At 42.6% G+C, this 17,235-nt stretch overlaps 8 protein-coding genes across 8 annotated transcripts; 4 read left to right on the top strand and 4 right to left on the bottom strand.

Annotated features, from left to right (window-relative positions):
• Positions 1-130: 130 nt before the first annotated feature.
• EAE98_005888 (uncharacterized protein) lies at positions 131-1,442 on the bottom strand. The gene is made up of 2 exons (XM_038953510.1): positions 935-1,442; positions 131-867 (listed from the first exon to the last, which is right to left on the bottom strand). The coding sequence occupies exons 1-2, from the start codon at positions 1,372-1,374 to the stop codon at positions 357-359; spliced, it is 951 nt and encodes a 316-aa protein (XP_038809905.1). The 5' UTR covers positions 1,375-1,442; the 3' UTR covers positions 131-356.
• Positions 1,443-1,673: 231 nt separating this feature from the next.
• Positions 1,674-3,061, top strand: EAE98_005887 (uncharacterized protein; the record flags this gene model as incomplete). Its single annotated transcript, XM_038953509.1, has 4 exons — positions 1,674-1,827; positions 1,887-2,066; positions 2,338-2,362; positions 2,416-3,061. The coding sequence occupies 4 exons, from the start codon at positions 1,674-1,676 to the stop codon at positions 3,059-3,061; spliced, it is 1,005 nt and encodes a 334-aa protein (XP_038809904.1).
• A 649-nt stretch (positions 3,062-3,710) lies between these two features.
• EAE98_005886 (uncharacterized protein) lies at positions 3,711-4,405 on the top strand (the record flags this gene model as incomplete). Its single annotated transcript, XM_038953508.1, has 2 exons — positions 3,711-4,344; positions 4,398-4,405. 2 exons carry the CDS (start codon positions 3,711-3,713, stop codon positions 4,403-4,405), a joined length of 642 nt encoding a protein of 213 aa, XP_038809903.1.
• A 137-nt stretch (positions 4,406-4,542) lies between these two features.
• EAE98_005885 (uncharacterized protein) lies at positions 4,543-5,566 on the top strand (the record flags this gene model as incomplete). The annotated part of the gene is made up of 3 exons (XM_038953507.1): positions 4,543-4,905; positions 4,946-5,409; positions 5,482-5,566. 3 exons carry the CDS (start codon positions 4,543-4,545, stop codon positions 5,564-5,566), a joined length of 912 nt encoding a protein of 303 aa, XP_038809902.1.
• A 1,502-nt stretch (positions 5,567-7,068) lies between these two features.
• EAE98_005884 (uncharacterized protein) lies at positions 7,069-8,060 on the bottom strand (the record flags this gene model as incomplete). The annotated part of the gene is made up of 6 exons (XM_038953506.1): positions 7,069-7,209; positions 7,265-7,377; positions 7,436-7,470; positions 7,517-7,692; positions 7,748-7,893; positions 7,944-8,060. 6 exons carry the CDS (start codon positions 8,058-8,060, stop codon positions 7,095-7,097), a joined length of 702 nt encoding a protein of 233 aa, XP_038809901.1. The 3' UTR covers positions 7,069-7,094.
• Positions 8,061-8,906: 846 nt separating this feature from the next.
• Positions 8,907-11,546, bottom strand: EAE98_005883 (uncharacterized protein; the record flags this gene model as incomplete). Its single annotated transcript, XM_038953505.1, has 2 exons — positions 8,907-11,239; positions 11,306-11,546. The coding sequence occupies 2 exons, from the start codon at positions 11,544-11,546 to the stop codon at positions 8,907-8,909; spliced, it is 2,574 nt and encodes an 857-aa protein (XP_038809900.1).
• Positions 11,547-11,837: 291 nt separating this feature from the next.
• On the top strand, positions 11,838-12,539 carry EAE98_005882 (uncharacterized protein; the record flags this gene model as incomplete). Its single annotated transcript, XM_038953504.1, has 1 exon — positions 11,838-12,539. One exon carries the CDS (start codon positions 11,838-11,840, stop codon positions 12,537-12,539), a length of 702 nt encoding a protein of 233 aa, XP_038809899.1.
• A 435-nt stretch (positions 12,540-12,974) lies between these two features.
• EAE98_005881 (uncharacterized protein) lies at positions 12,975-15,857 on the bottom strand (the record flags this gene model as incomplete). Its single annotated transcript, XM_038953503.1, has 2 exons — positions 12,975-15,487; positions 15,539-15,857. The coding sequence occupies 2 exons, from the start codon at positions 15,855-15,857 to the stop codon at positions 12,975-12,977; spliced, it is 2,832 nt and encodes a 943-aa protein (XP_038809898.1).
• Positions 15,858-17,235: the final 1,378 nt, after the last annotated feature.

Here is a 17,235-nt window from a genome sequence, read left to right as displayed (position 1 = left end):
TGTTCTTCCGGCTACTTCAGCACTTGCCAATTCAAGCTTGCTATTTTTCGACTATGATGGAAATGTGAAAGGAGAGAGAAACGGTCTATGTAATGAATTTGTGAAAAAATGACGAGGATATTGAAGTGGGCTATCACCCAGAGAGATAGCTAGTTCACGAAGTTTTCTTGATATAAGTCCTGATTTATCTTTTTATCTGTTCCTGCGTGTGAGATTCACTGATAAAATCTCCACGAAAATAACCTGGACTTCAAGCATCGGGACGGACTCGTCTAGTTATCTCCCCTCGCTTATCCCCTGTTGCAACATCGACATCAAGCAGATAGAAAATTCCAGCGTCCTCCTGTACAGTTAGATTATTTAAAGAAGACATTCAAATCAACACCATCCGAAACCCCTACAAGTGACCAACTTCCCGGTCCTATAGAAACATCTTCTATTTCCACATTCATTTCGTTGGTATTCTTAAGTCCGTGAACGCCAACGACCGCTTTAGCGTTGGAAGCTTGCGTCACTTTACCAATTTTAACCCGGCGGGAAGCAACTTCTACTAGTGCTGTTTTCCATGATTTCTCGAAGATATCCATAATTTCTTCTGGAGACGGCTGCGGTAAAGATTTTGATGCTTCATTAGTTGTTGAATCAGACATAGCTTGGCTTGCTTCTCCATCTGACAAATGTGATAAGACTTGACTTTCATCTTCATCTGATATAGACACTTCTTCAATTGTAACTCTTTGTAACTGATACTCAAGGTTGTCAATGCGATCTCTAGCAACAAGACCCGCTTGGTTTATCATTTTGTTGGTATCGTCTAGTCTTTCGATAACTGATTCAGTTTTATCAGTTTGTCGTAAAGCGACCGAGCTGGAATTCACAGAATTAGGTTGCAGTCAATACAGACAAGCTAGAAATATCAATGTTCTTTACTTACAGTGTAGCCATTTGCAGTGCGATGGTGAACGTCCCTTTGCATGCCACCAATTGTCTGTTGAACTCCAGAAGCTCCTTCTCAGCCAGAAATCCAACCCTGAATCTATCTCTCCAATCCATTTTATTGTTCGAGGGGTGTCTTATCCACTTGACCAATTTTTCTCGAAATGCCGTACATATCCTGTTGCAATTTTTAGCTGCGGCCTTGAAATTGTCATTGTCAATCTCGCTCGGAACTCCTTGGGCTTGGTCGCTTCTTTTCGCAGTGGAATCTAGGGATGAAAGTACACCGACAACAGAATTGAGATCATCGACAATAGGCTTGATGGTCTCCCCCGCATTTTTTACAGCACTGAAATCATCGTGCAGGAGCCTGGCACTATGGAAAGCAGCAACGATAATACCAACAACTGCGCTTCCAGTAGCAAGGACGTCTGCCATTCTTTGACACTTGATAATTTAAGAGTTTATCAAAGCAAATTGAGTAAATGGAATGAATTGTGAATGCGCATGATGTACAAGTAATATTCAGATAGCGGCTGAGATAGCTGTGCTGTATACAGGGGTTTTGCGGAATCTCCACTGCAGCCACCGCACATGATTTAGGCTGTCAGCATGGCGTTCTGAGCTATATTTAGAAACTCCAGAGCCTCGATCATAGGATAAAGTCTATGTTTAATCCCAAAGACACATTTGACAGAATTTGCTAGAGACTCACGTAAATAGACGTCGACGTCGCCATGGACTCTCATGGGGTATTGCCGAATGGACTCATGAATTATGGACAAACCAGATCCCACGAGCGACATAACATCACACAAGAGATAAGCCACATTAAGGCTGAGGCAGGCTCCCGACTCTTCGTCGGAACGAACATAACATATGAAGGAGCAGGTAACTATCCCCGAGCTCAAATATAGATATGTTCAGAATTTCTGACGTTCGATTGCCAGCGCCGAAGAAAGATGAGATCTTGAACTGGCTCGATCCAGAAAATCTAAGAATCTCTCAATACAAAGAGCATATTAGGCATCGTGAAGACCGAGTGGACGATACAGGAGAAGACTTTCTCAACGGTGATTTCAAAGAATGGGCGTCCTCGAACAAGAGATTTCTATGGTTGAGAGGACAAGGTACTTTTATCCGGTTTCGTGAACAAATCCTCGATATTCAATAATATCTTAAAAACAGTTCTTATATTTCCAGATTCCCCGGATCGAACGGACCTTCGCATCGTCCAATCCAGCACAAAAGTTGGAAGATAGATGTTCGGAATAGTTTTGAACAATAATGTTATACCATTCTAATATTTCAGATTGTACCTAGTCATTCAGTATTTATCTCGAGCATTCGATCCAGTTCTGATCATTTAAGGGGATACGAAGTACTGACGATAATAAATAGTTGGGTCCGGAAAAACTATAATATGGTAATTACTTACATTTGAGGCTTCAAAGCAAGAGAAAATACTAATAACTGCAGCTCGCATCTGATCGAGAATATTCCAAAAATCTTGAAAATCATCCCTCCGGGAGTCACTTCAAACAATGCTCACTTAGTCGCCTATTATTACTGCTCATTCAGCGACAATTCTACCTTCGATGTTGGCAATTTTCAAAGGTCAATCATCGCACAGCTTCGAGAAAAGTATGGTCTTCTGCCTGAATTGAAAGAGCTATATGATAATTGTGCGCCATTTCCTCCTTCGACAGTCCAGCTAACAACATTGCTTCTGTCAATTATCAGCTCACTCGAAGGTTCCTCCGCCATATTGACGAATTCAGAACAAAACGAAGCCTGTCGGAGTATTACTTTGGTCATTGATGGATTGGATGAGGTCCCCCTTGGAAAGCCACGGGATGGTTATCTTCAGTTTATTGAGAAGCTGTCCTCGATCCAAAATCCGAACTTCAGAATTGTCATTGTGAGCCGTGAGGAGGGGGATTTAAAAGCATCCTTCCCAAAGGACCAATGGAGATGGCTCATGCGAGATGTTGCACACGTAACCATTGATATTGAACAATTTGTTCGGGCACGAATCTCCAATCATAGGAGACTTAACTCTCAGTCTACCGAGATCAAGAGCCTGATCTCTCGAAGACTTAGTCAAGGCTCTGAGGGAATTTAAGTTTTCGTTTGTCGGCATTGTTTTCCTATAAACTTATTAATAGGTACAGGTTTCGACTTGCGGCACTTCAGATGAAGGAAATCGAGTATCTGATTCGGAACTTGAGAGTGATTTAAAAGGTAGACCTTGAAAATATCTTTTTCTCATTGCCTAGAGACCTGGATACCTTTTACGATTTGATAATAAGTCGTATACCAAAGAGCTTGTTATCAGAACTCGAGACGGTTTTGAAATGGCTCATCTTTGCAGCTCGGCCACTATTCGTTGAGGAAATCGTGGAAGTCTGCACGATTCGACTGCCCTTAAACCAACCACCTGATTTCGGAAGTCGTCGTCATGCTCTCGATATTGTAGAAAGCCTTCCTGGCCTGGTGAAATTAGAACCGCCACTAGCAGATGACGTGGAGACCGTGCCCCCAGGAGTCCATATACTTATAGCTTTGCTCATTTCTCAGTCCAAGAATATTTGTGCCCAATTCACGACTTCAATCGTCCCCCTGGATTGTTTCGATTTACGGATATATATAAGGAGCACCAAATAATAGCACAAGCCTGTCTTTCTTACCTCCTCCATTGCTCCAAAAATAAGGATGGGCGCACTGCTGCTTTTCATTTACGAGAGTATTGCTGGTATTCTTGGTCCATGCATATGACAGCGAACACAGATTCTCATGATTTAAGAGCGCGCACTACGGCCGATTCTTTGCGTTTGCACAATAGTATTGCGAGCCCCATTCTTTACCGGCGACGCCCAGAGGTTGTATCTATGGAGACTGCGCGCTTGAGAAGCTTTGCGGATAAATTCACTCCAAAGATGTACGCGGAAGTTCTAGTTGCCCTTCAAGATTTAGAGTTCCCATTCAACGACTCTGGTTTATCGGAGAGAAGCATAAATTCTCAGAAAACACCGTACATAACGATTTTAGGACACTGTCCGAATGCTACTAGGCTTGTAATTTTGTTACCATCCAACGATCCTGACTCGCCGCTTAAATGCGGCATATGTACTGATTCGCTTGATAACAGTCCGGATTATGCTGCTTTATCACGTTTATGGGGTGAAAGTAATAAGGAAATGCTGAAAGTATACGGCAATGGATTTTCTATATATCTGAGGCCAAATTTGCATTCTATTTTAGGAGATTTGAGAGACAAGACTGAGTCTCGCATACTTTGGATAGATACAATTAGTTGCGATATGCAGAACTATGAAGAGAGCAGCTTTCAGATGAGAATAATGGAAAGAGTCTGTAGTCAGGCCCGGATAGTCATACAGTGGCTTGGTGAGTCGGGAAATAACTCAGAGACAACAACTAGCGAATCTAAAAGCCATGAGCGTGCTGAACACGGAGAACTCACTCAACGGGTATTTGACTCCTTGATGGGAGACTTGGGATGCAGTAGATGCCCTATTTAGACGAAGTCTATGGTGTAGAGCATGATCGATACAAGAGTCAGTTGTGGCGACAGAATTAACAGTAATGTGTGGCCACCACGCTTCATCATTTGATGATTGGCACGACGTACGAGAATTGCGTCGCAAAAAGCTAGACTTAGAGTGCCGGCTACCACTTATCGTGTCAAATGAATATTTCAAGGCAGATGAAGCCGCGTGGGATGCCATAATCGCCCTTCAGACTCTTCGATATCGGTATAGAAAGAATGGTAGGATGGAACTCGAACTCGCGACCTTACTTTTTCTCTCTAGAAGGCACATTTCATTCGACTATCGAGATAAGCTATATGCGCTCTTTAATTTACTGGGCGATAAAGAGCGATCAGATCTTTCCTTGCAGCAGGATTATAGTCTTTCTCTAGCGGAGATGGGCAAAAAAACTAACAGTGTATGTTTTAAAAAAGTATCGAAATCTCACTATACTTGAGAGTGCCTTTTCAGCCGATAATTCTGAGAATCTGTCATCATGGACCCTAGATTTATATGCGCTTCGTCGACCAATTGCCCTTGAGTCTAGAGATGCCATGCAGCAAAGCACACTGCAGGACCCACACGATGCATCACAAGCATATAATGCTGGAGGCAAGTATGTTCTGGACGACCACCCATTTACGTTCTCTAGCGACCTCAGGATTTTGAAAGTATGGGGTATTGTCATAGACTCCGTCATAGATTGCGACCTAGAACTGCGGCTTTCTCAAAATATGTGTTGGGAAAGCTCGAGGGGGAAAACTGTAGCATTTAATTGCCGACGATTCTTTAATTGTCTTGGCCCGGAGAGTGTTAGAAGTGGTGATCTACTGGTCGTGCTATTTGGCAGCACTGTGCCTTTTTTGCTTCGGGAAATCCAAGTTGATTGTGTAGAAGCTGAACCTGGACCACCAGGAGAAAGGTACAAGCTTGTTGGAGATTGGCGAGATTGTCCTTTTTGATCCAAAGACAAAAAATTAACATTTCATGTCAGTTACGCTGAAGGTATCATGGAGGGTGAAATTCTGGAAGCATGTCAAGCTGGTGACAACAAGGGGCAGGAGTTCTGGCTTGAGTAGATCCCTATAGTGACATAATCTATGATTAACGAAGCAACCACTTCATCAAATATAATTAAAATCTCAATAGTTAATACTATATTGAAAAGATAGTTCTTAAAGTATTAATATGATTAATCTAAATCTATATAGGTACCTAATGAAACTTATTTCAATCAATAAGGTCTTAATGAATTTTCGAAATTTATTGATTTTCGAAAGTTCTAACCTAAAGCAATCACTTTCAGATATTTATATTAAAATCGGATTATATTATTGTTAATTTAGAACATTCTATACTATATAATATAATAATAAATTTTCTAATTAAAACATAAATCGAAAGTGAGATGAATGAACCTCCCTTGTAAACTTTCGGCTAATGCCTTCCGCCCCCCCTTTAACTTCTACACTCACTCCCCTCCTCCTCTTAGTTTCTACACTTGCTCCCCTCCTTCTCTTAATTTCTATACTCACTTCTCTTCCATTCACCTTCCCTACACTCGAAATCTCTAAAACCCTTTAGAACCCTTGTTTTCTTTATATTTATCAAAATTCAATAATAAATAGTTCTTATTTTGAATTGATTATATTCGTTACTAACAAAATATTTATTTTATCAATAATACAGAAAATATTAATATAATACATTATATTATATAAAGATTTATATTGAATTTCTTTTCGTACCTAGATATTAACTTTACTACCACAGGGGATTAAATATAGATGCATGTAAAACATTTTGACCATGGCAAGCGCAAGCTGGATTCTTAGAAGTGATGTAAACATGAGACTTTCGCACCAAATAAGAGAATGAATAAGAAAGTCAAGATTATTAGCAGTGGAAGATATATGTTGTTGATGAGGTCAAAGAGAAATCTGTGGCAACATGCATATGGTGGAGGAATTGGTCAGAGTGTACGCTAGATAGGCTAGTAAACTAGCGTAATTTGCACGTGCTCCTTACAAAAATATAACACTCCAGTTGGCACTTGAGAAGGAGTTGAATGGTGAAGGCTAGCTGGCAAAATAATGTTGGGACTACCAGAGTTTGAACGGGTGATCTCCCATTTGATTGGTCTGGGAGACTTTGGAAGAGTTGGACGAAAATAGTCAGTATGCACATGTTTATTAATATCTACTAACGCAATACATGAAGTCGGTGGAATGTTGACTAGTCGTAATATCTGCAAGGTGAAAGTGGGAGCTGGGATGATCGGGGTAGGGAGATTTCGTTGAAATGTGGATTTTCAGTTGAAGCGGAGAGCATATGCATGTACTCGGGTGTGAGGAAAGAAGAGTCAACAAATGTTTGGGAAAGCAGATCACCAGTTTCATTGCATTATGGAGACTTTGGATATTAATAAATGAGAATGTTATTATATTTTTCTTTATTGGACTTAAACATCCCTCAGGATATCAAAGCCAATGCGCTGATACACAATTTATGGAGTTCTTGATCAGAATATCCCACGAAACGAATATTGTCTATCCCGTAAGTCCAGACCATCTTCACCATATTGTGTACCATACTCCTACCCATGGATCAATTACCTTTCTTAGGTTCCCATGTCATACGATCATACTGGCACATTGTTTGGTCTCCTTCTCCCCAAAACTTGTTACCACCTGCAATACTAAGATCATCACTGATTTTCCAACTAGATTATTGATACGTTAGTCCTGAATCGTGAATATAGGGATCAAAGAGCTTACCTGTCACTGCACCACGAAGAATCAGTTGTTCGAGAAGTGATGATAACATTCTCCCAGACAATTGGTCCAACATCCCAAACAGCGCCAGCACTTGGACGGAAGTAAAGTCTGACCTATGGTATTAAGTTAGAGGCTGGTCATCTGAAGAAAACAGGATCTAATCAAACTTACAACGTTCAACTTTCCAGCAGTGGGAACCTCTTGTGCTGTTTACAAATTAGTACTGCTAGCAAACCTTTCAAGGACACTTACGAATATTTACTACGTCAATCTTTGTTCTTGTCTTCTGACCGGCGTTGATGCCTTGGGAACCAGGTACGATAGTGACATTGTTGATAGTAGCATGAGTTCCAGTGTTGTACTCAAAAGTATTGTAAATCTTATCGCCTGGCAAAATGTTGTTGTCTGTGGCAATACCACCATTACCACTATGAAGCTACCAGTTAGCTTCCTAATGTCATTTGCAACGTCAGAAATACATACTGCATCATATCCACTTCCCATTTACCAGGGTTATGATCGCTGAGACGATTCTCATGAGCATAACTGTGAGTTTGATTGGTGCAACCTGCTCCGATTTTGTGTATGCCGACTTTAGAGAATGGAGGGACAGTGAGTGTGGCCTCAAACTAGGTTTGTTAGCTAGCTCAAATGATAAATGAGCTAGGTTTTAGCTTACCTTTGTGATATCAACATCAGCATGAGGACCAATTGTAAATTCGTAGCCTTGGACATTGACCAAAACGTTGATGAGAATGAAGCACAAGGCGACGAAGAATTTGACTTGGGAAGCCATTGCTGTTGTTTTAAGATAGAATGAATTGTGTGTTTGGAGTCTTTGAATGTTTGTGTATTGTAAAGAGTTGATTTAAGTTATTCTAGACTGAGAAGAAGGGCGACTTTAAAGGAAAGGAGGAAGAATACAAATGCAAAGTTCCTCGCTAAAGGCGCGCTAGTAGTGTTCGCTTGTTGCTTGTATTGCAGTTACATGAGTGGTATGACAGTTTAGGTGAATAACAGGTTGTAGCCAGTCAAAGTTCTATGTGAATTTAGTACCATCACCAGTAGCCATATTCTCTGCCTACACATGTCTAACAATTTCCAATTCAAGCTCGGCTTCAAATCACATTACAGGTACGATGACAATCATTGTGATAAGAATTTTTGAAATTGTGGTTCAAAACGCATTCAATAATTTGAAGTGATTTTCTGATGGAGTAGATCTGACAAAGAACTCTCAACAAATGCCCTTAATTGATCTTGTATCTTTGAGGTGATCTCAAACCAGTGAATCAAATTCACGCACAGTGATTTAAAGGAATATAGCAACAATACAAATGTTCAACTATGTAACTAGTACAGTAGGTAGGCTTTAATCGGCTACTTCCGGACCATCAAGTTGAAAATAGCATTATCGGCGCCTACTTCTGTAGGGAGAAGTTGAGTATTAAGGACATAATTGAAATGCATGCGATGTCGCGGATAGTCACTAAAATGAGCGAGCCATAGACCGCTGGCTCAAACGTTACAATATTTCATAGTCTAACTCACCACTGGGATATTAGACCAGAATTCATATTGCAATTGACATACTTATACATTAATTGAGTTGGGTATATGCTAAATATAATGCTCTTTTATCTCAATATTCGACCATCAAAACCTTCTTCAAATATCCCATTTCCTTTTCCCAAGCTTCAACCTTTCTTTGACTCGCCGCTAATTTGTCCAGTAGATATTGGATACGAGGACCAACCTCATGAGGCTGCTTAGGTAAAGTACCGAGCATGACTAATTCATTCTCATACTTATCAATACTCTTCGTTTCAATCTTAGTTAGCTCGGTGAGAACTGCCAAATCAAGTCTGCTTCGTAAAACACGATCTTCGCTTAACATCTTGAAGGCAGCTTGATATACTGGCTTCCCAGCTTTGATACTTTGTGGACGACCTTTGAAGGTCTTGATCGTGATCAATTCCGCTGCGGAGAGTGCTTCGAGAACATTTTCTCCGTTCGATGCCGATGATGTAAGGGATGATTTAAATGTATCAGAGAGTAAGACCTGGTTATATCGTAGAGTATCGTTCTCAGCAAGAGAGTTGACCAGGTACCATGCTTGTTCGACTGACCATTTCCGATCTCCCTTCTCAGCAGATAATAGATACATTTTCATGATCTCTGAAGCGCTTTGCTCGACAATCTCAGCCACGGCGCGTTTCGGAGTTTGTCCAGTTTTCAATCGACGTGCCAAGAATTCTAGATCGGTCAATCGGCCTCCTAGGACTTCGATGCACTCATCCAGTTCTGAAAGATCTTCTCGACGTTGAGATTCCGAAAGCTTCTCCGTCTTGTCTTTAGGGTTTTCTGGATCGTTTTCTAAATGACTGATGACGAATTTCTTGGCTACTTGAGGTGTGATATCACCAAGCGCTATCTGCCTGAAAACTCGATCAGGAAGCGCTTTACTCAAGGACTTAGAGTAAGAGATATCGTTTGTTAAGAAAATGACATGAGCAATATTAGAAGTAGTGAGACCAGCTGCCCATTCCGAGATTTTGTCGTAAACGATGCTACTGTCTTCATTCTTGTGTAGAAAATTGTCAATGACGACCACAGGCCTGTGCTCTGGATGTGCTTCAAGCCAATCATCGTCAGCCAAATTAGCGTCCTTGTCATCTTTCTCTCGGTTTTGTAAAGCCACCTGTTTTAGAGCAGTTGCAGTGTTTTGCCAAATTTTGGCAAGCTGTGAGTCCAAGGTTTCTGAAAATCCAGATTTAACGCCAATTGTACCCTGTGCAGCCAAATCGATCAAACTGCTAAAACTGTTCATCCAGGAGAAAACCGGACGATATCCAACGGTGGCAGCAGCTGCCGCAATGGTGGCCGAGTCGCCCCTTGCTTCCTGGATAGGTTTGCAATCTATAAGTAAGGTATTTGGTCGACCCTTAAGAGCTTGATCAATGATGAGCTCTTTCTTGCCTGATCCTCTTGGACCTTGTACAACGATAAAAGTATCGGCAGTCTCCATAAGCCAAGTTTGTAAATCTTCAATAGCTTGCTTTCTATCATCCCAAATGGCACTAAGGCTTGCTTCTTCTGCTTTGTGCACACGGAAAGAGAAAACGTCCTTTGCTTGACTTGCGAACCATGCATAGATCTTATTGTCCTTCAGACTGAAAGCATGATCGATATGTGCCTTGATGAAAAAGGTTCGAATTGGATCAAAAACCGCGACGGTTACAGTAGCAAGGATTGCGGCTACAGCTGGAATAACGACACGTGGGTGACTGGTAAGCCATTCTCTTACATGATGGGCTTGCATCTTAGCCTCAAATGACAGTCGAAGTATGGTGCCAGACTTTCCACCACCCAGTTCCTCAGTGACTTTTAAGCCATGTAAGCAATTTCTAGCCATGATCGAGTGCCTTATATTAGCAAAATCAAGCATAGCAAACTTTGGTAGAACTTTGGAATCCGAAGGCTGCGAAGAGATCTCTGCAATCTTTCCGTATTTCCGGAACAAGCTGTAAATAACCTCTTGTGAAAGTTCGGCTACTTCGCCGCCAGGGGTAGAAGGCACAAATTCAACACGGATTCGAGTGCTTGGGAATCTGTACAAATCCTCGAGCCAAGGTTTCCCACGTACAAGTTTTGCTCGCATTTGTCGAAAGGGGTTGAACCAAGGCTTGATTGGCTTCTCCTTCAGATATCCTGAGATAAGCCCTTCTATCTCCTGAGCCGTTATGCTGCGATCGTGTGAGAACTTGATGAATGCGCCCCCCTCTTTAAGTCGAGGTAGAATCTCGGTTACCTTTAAGGGGACGCTGGAGGGTATCGCACGCTTCACTAAGCTCAGAGGATCGTATTTGGAAAATACTTTATTATTGAACCGATAAAGAATGTCTGGTAGGCCAGAATCCATTCTTCCATACCAAGGTATTCGAAGAAGCCATCCGAGCTTTATTGGAAAAATGTCTTTGGAAAAGTACATCAGCAAGCTATTTTGAACTTATGACCCCATCAAGAAGTATGAGAACTCACTATCCAAGAATAGGATACCCTCATTAGTTCCAGCAGTAATATGCCCACTTTCATTCTCCCCAATCTGCGTACTCTCTCTCCTCACACCTTTTATGCCCTTCGATCTATCATACTTCAGTCCTTTCAGGCCGACTCTAGCAAAATTCCCGGCATTGCCAAAAGCACGCGTTTGAGGCATGGGAGGGCGCGGGGTACGTAACGCCGACACGCTCGTAGGGTTGAACAAGATGCGCCTGTTCATAGTTGCGCCTACCTCTGAAAGTATATCTTCATGATTTGTCGTACCATTTATTTAGGGACAGCACTCGAAAGAAAGAAACGAAATTCCCTCGAGCGTTAGTTGGAAGAAGGCTCAAACCAAGCCAAACAAAAGACGGGAAGCAGTGTCGTCATACCTCGAAAAGAACTGACAGCCTTGTCACGTGAAAGTCGGCAGGAATTTCCCCGCGTGTTTGAATTTTGTTTCCAAGATCCACAAGCTTCAGCCTCGTAGCCCTCAAAAGACAAATTTCCAACGACAACAACCTACACAATGGGCTGGTTTTCATCTTCTGCTCCCTCTGCGGAGAAATCAGCTTCCTCGAATTCAAACGATCCAGTCTCATCTCCCCAATCTTCCACACCCAAACCGCAAACGAAAACTCTCTCTCGCGATGAAATTGCAGAACAAGAACTGAATTCCTTTCTCCAGGAATTGGAGGCCGACACCCATCCTTCTAGTACAAAATATAACCGCGTACCCCGGATACCTCCACCAGAGCCTTCCCATTCTCAACCCTCTACTCAAGCCCCTTCTCAAAGTGATTCTTCGGAACCGCTCTCTATCCAACTCCTTCCCACAACCATGTCCTGTCGCACAGCCTTCGATGCAGCATTCTATTGCCAGTCTTTTGGCGGCCAGTTCAATAATTTATATCGATATGGCTCTGCACGAGATTGTAGTGAGTCATGGTCTGACTTTTGGTTTTGTATGAAAACGAGAACATATGCCGATAATGAGAAGGCTAAACTGATTAAGGCACGATGGATTGAGAAGGAGAAGAAGAAATATGGAGATCCGAGTGATAAAAATAGGGAGTTGGGGAAGAGCAGTGAGGATGTCTGGAAAGGAAGAGAGCAGAGATTAGAATGGGGAGAAGCATTTTGTGTGGAAGAACCCAAATGGACAGGAAGTGATGATGAATGGAGGAGGATGGAGAAAGAACATAGAGAGGCACAAAAAAGTGATCTGTGAAATGAGCCTAACATACAAGTATTGCATTATTTGGATCAGACATATGTAATGTCTTCATGTATAACAGGAAGGGAATTAATTCGGAAAGAAAGCTTACGGTTTTTATGAAGGCGTTGAATGTTTTGAATAGTGAGTCACAAACTATCTTATTGTTCTAGTAGTACCTAGATAACCCGTGGACTGTCCATATAACCTCCAAATTCCTGGAATACAGCTGCGCCAATCCTTTATCGAACCTAGCCAATCCCCCTGTGTCGCCTTATTCTTTCCAATCTTCGAACTAGAGTAATATATACAATCGTGTGCCCCGTGATAATCATGCCTAAAATGCGCCTTGCCCAAGCCAAAGTATTCCCCCTTCTGCACCTAACTCAAACTCCTTGATCAGGTCAAATGCGAATTTACCCATAATATTACACTTGTATAATACACCTCCTACATGCCTGGTTGTCTTCCCATACCCATACCATTTTGCATCTGCATACCTGGAGGGAAACCTTGCTGCCCGCCTGCTTGCATCTTCGCTTTAAAGTTTTGGAGTACTATATTCTGGGCTTGCATTTGTAATTTCTTCTTCAGAAGGTCTGATAGGCCTTGAGGATGTGCGCCAGATGCCATCTCTCTACTGTAAAGTTGCTTATATACAGCGGCCATCTGCTGATGTGTTTGCATCGGGTTGGCGTGCATATATTGTTGTGCCATGGCGGTCTGTGGATTCATTGGTTGCTGCTGTTGGGGGTGTTGTTGTTGCTGCTGCTGTTGCTGCATTTGTAATTGTTGTTGTTGTTGCTGCTGTTGTTGCATTTGCTGCTGTAATGCCATGCCCTGCATATTTTGCATGTTCATATTATTTCCCATGAATTGTTGATTCATGTTCATATTCTGAGGCATACCAGCTTGTCGCATAGCAGCCAATTGGTTTTGATAACCTTGAGCTAATTGATGGTTTGGGTTATTAACATTAGCTTGCATCTGCATTTGCCTCATTTGTTGGTGCTGCATTATTTGATGAGGAGTCAATTGCTGTCCATTAGGCATTACTCTCATATTTTGAGCTTGCATCTGCTGCTGTTGTTGAGCTCGTAACGCCATCAAATATTGTTGCGTTTCAACAGGCGACATACTATTTATACCTTGAACATGCATTTGAGCCGAGTTCATTCCAATCTGGCCCATTCCAGGTGCTTGGGCCATCACGCCTTGCAGTGGGCTCCCTTGGCTCATCCTTGGTGTGAGTCCTCGGTTCAAAGGAGTGGATTGCATGTTAGGAGTCGCATTATGCATACGAGGTGTTCCTGCATGGCTTTGCTGGCTTCTTTGAGCCACCATACCATGAGCTGCAATGGGTGCAGGATGATTTTGGTGAACAACAGAACCTGGACGAGGAGGGCTGCCACCCATGCTCGACGTAGAGTGTTGCATTGGGTTATTGCCAATACCGTTATTGACTGTCGGCGATGCCTGGCTGTGCGGAGTTCCATTCCGAACGATTGGTGAAGACATTTGGGCCTGGGTACCTTGATGAGGGTGGAACCGTTGCGCCTGCATACCATTTGAAACAATTCCATTGGATTGAGATGGATGTGCATGGGGGCCTTGTGTTTGAGGAGGCATACCCTGCAAAGCCTGTGGATGCTGCTGCTGTTGCTGCTGTTGAGCTACGGCACGTCGTTGAGCTTCTTGTTGCTGTGCCTGTTGTCTTGCCAAAAGTTGACGTCTTTCTATCTCCTTTTGTCGAGCTTCAGCTAACTCCTGTTTCCTTTGAATCTCTTCCTCTGCCTTAGACTTTCGCTGGGCCTCTGCTTCTGCTGCCTTCTTCAAGGCTTTCTTGTCTTCGATATCCTTTCTGATATTGGTGAGAGCATTAAATTTCTCAAAGCGGGCTTCGAATCCACCACCAGCCTGGCCAGCACCATCAGCAACATTGATACCTCCGGCGCCCCGGGCAACAGTTGCAAAACGCTGTTCGTCCAAAATGAGCATATAGCGTTGTTCATCTGCGGCAAGCGCTTCATCAGCAGCCATTTCTGCGACTGTTCTTTTACGGGACTTGGGCTGAGGAGGCTTCTCTAAGTGCATAGGGTGAGCTAATGATTCTAATAGTCGTGAACATTCTGTTGCGCTGTTTGCAGGCTCAAGAGCCAAGGGAGCTGTAGTGGCTAGGATAATCTGAGCTTCTGCTGCGTATATATTGCCGCAATTAAACTCAGATTTAGCCATTTTCAATCTTTTCGCGGCTGGTGGCATATTTAAGCCGGGAGTTGGTGGGACAGTTCCAAGTGGTGTAGGTGGTTGCGCTAATGTAGCTGATGCACTTCCTTCGGAACGTTCTTGGCGCTTGTCCATATCTGGTGTATGAGGTGCAGTAGAATTACGAGCAATTTCGACATAGGTACTAATTGGTGTTGGAAAGAGAACGCACGTTGTCACTTTGAGTTTTGCTGGTGCAGGGACTGTTTTATTTTTCTGGGAATCGTTCGAGGTGCCCGGCGCAGGCATATTCTCCTTATCTTGCTGAGCAGATGTCCTTGATTTCGCGGGGCCATCGTTACTTTGTTCTTTTGACGGTCTACTTTTATCTAGGTCGGGTCTAGGGTACGACGCATATGGGGACGGTGTAATATAACTACTGAGAGTATGAATCGAAACGCCTTCCTTGCTTCCCTCCTTCGGTTGAGATGCGGGTTGTTGGGGAGCCACAGATTTGTGATCGAGGATCTGGACAATCATGCAACCTTCGTAGAAAGCTACTTCGTTCAGTATAAAATAATCCACCAACTCATGAGGTATGGTCTTCTGTCTGAGGTGATCCAGGAGTACTCTCATTGGAGAAGTATAAGAAAAACTGTTTTGTTGTTGATCGAATCGGAAGTGCGTCGCGTAAAGGTGGATGATCAGGGAGGGGGGGCTTTTGCGGTATTTATGAAGAATATAGTGCTCAGTTTTGACTAGGAGATTTTAGTATCTGTATGAGCCACTGAATGTAGGAAGAGGTTTACCATATGGTTGTGATTGCGCAACTTGTTGTATAACGAATTCCTCTGCAACACTGCCAGACCTCATACCTGCACTATTATTCTTGATTCCTCGACCAAGTGTGTGCCCCGAGCGATTTCGATTCGCAGATCGAGCTCCCGACGAGTTTCCAGCGCCATTTGTTGTAGTTGAGTTTTGGAAATTTTTGGAGCCGGATGGTAGTCTTCCAGCGGACATTGATGGGGACGGAGACGAAGTCGATGAATTGATGCCGTTTGTTTGAATAGACATAGGCCGTTTGACTTTGTTAGTCGCCTGAGCGACCGATGCCGCAGGCGCCATAGTTGATGTCGAAACCTCAGCAAGATGTACTTTTGCTAAATTATTCAACTTGTCGCAATGGTCACTGTACTCTGCGCGATATCGATGATTCGTTAATCTTTTTCATCTAATACAATCGACAGTTTTTCTCGAGCAATTTGATGTATTCAGAGACGCGACTCTCTTCTATGTTTCCAATTATGAAGATATGAAAGGAAAATTATCGCGCTTCTATGATGCAATGTGATATCGAATTTGATGATTTCCTCGAGGGGAAGTTGGGGTGAGGTGTGGAGACCAGAGCCGCTAGAGTCCCAAGCGTGTGAATAAGGTTATGTCACCTGATCAAGAGTACCCCCACCGCCTTTTCATGCCACATTCACGTTCTTTGTTCAATGAAAACTCCACAGAGCACATTCGAATCCTAATATCATTAATCGTCACTATTACCCAAATCAACATTCATCATCCTACACCAAGTTTCGAGTGCAGCGAGTTAAAAGGCAATTGGCGTCAGGTTATCATACTAAAATACTACAATACGTTGGATGTAACTATTGGTGTCCCTTTGTAGGTTCCTGTGAGGTAATATTAAGTCGATATTTCTTTGAGCTGAAAAGTATTCTTCTACATTTCCACCATTTGTCTGGTGCTTCGCATATGATGCAAGTCGGATTCTGATCTTTTCCAATTCAACAAACCCTCGCAGGCGTCTAAATCTTGGACCAATTGAACGCCTGAAAGCATCTCACTCCAATTTCGAGCACAACACCGTATGAGTTAAACAGATCATCTACCGCACAACTGAATCTACAGCAAAGAAGAGAATTATGAAATTAATCTAAGCATGGTCCCGAGTGCACAATTTCTTTTGGAAATTGTTATTGGAGGACATATTTCGGGTTACCTTCGCGCTGAGTTCATGATCTGCGAACATCGCTTGACAGGCAGGATGGAATTATGTTTCGTGAGAAGCTCTAGTAGTGCAGCTTACCAGAATATGTGAACATTGAGATGTATTTTTGTGCTAAATCAAGCTCTCTCGAGTAAGTAAGGATTCGAGAATGGGTCGTCTCATATTCTTGCACGACTGCAGTTGTCAGACATGGAGAAATTTTACCACGAAGGGGATCATTCATCATCATAAACGTCAGTCCAATTTAGGCATAATCTTCACTATTCGCCTCTCTTGAAGAATCCGGGGTAAGTCATGAGATCTGTTCCCTAGTAAATGTCAAGGTTGTACGACTTTATCCACGTTTCCTGTGATATTAGCCAGAATTGCCAAAGTGCGGTTTCAAGCCTCTGGTCCCTGGATGCCGAATGAGACCCATTTTAACGGACATCAAATAGGTTAGTGAACTGAATAACCTTTTTGACTCTTCTACTTTTGTTTTCC

Source organism: Botrytis deweyae, assembly GCF_014898535.1.
Source record: "Botrytis deweyae strain B1 chromosome Unknown BDEW_012, whole genome shotgun sequence".
NCBI lineage: Eukaryota > Fungi > Ascomycota > Leotiomycetes > Helotiales > Sclerotiniaceae > Botrytis > Botrytis deweyae.
This window is presented reverse-complemented; position numbering and strand designations above follow the sequence as displayed.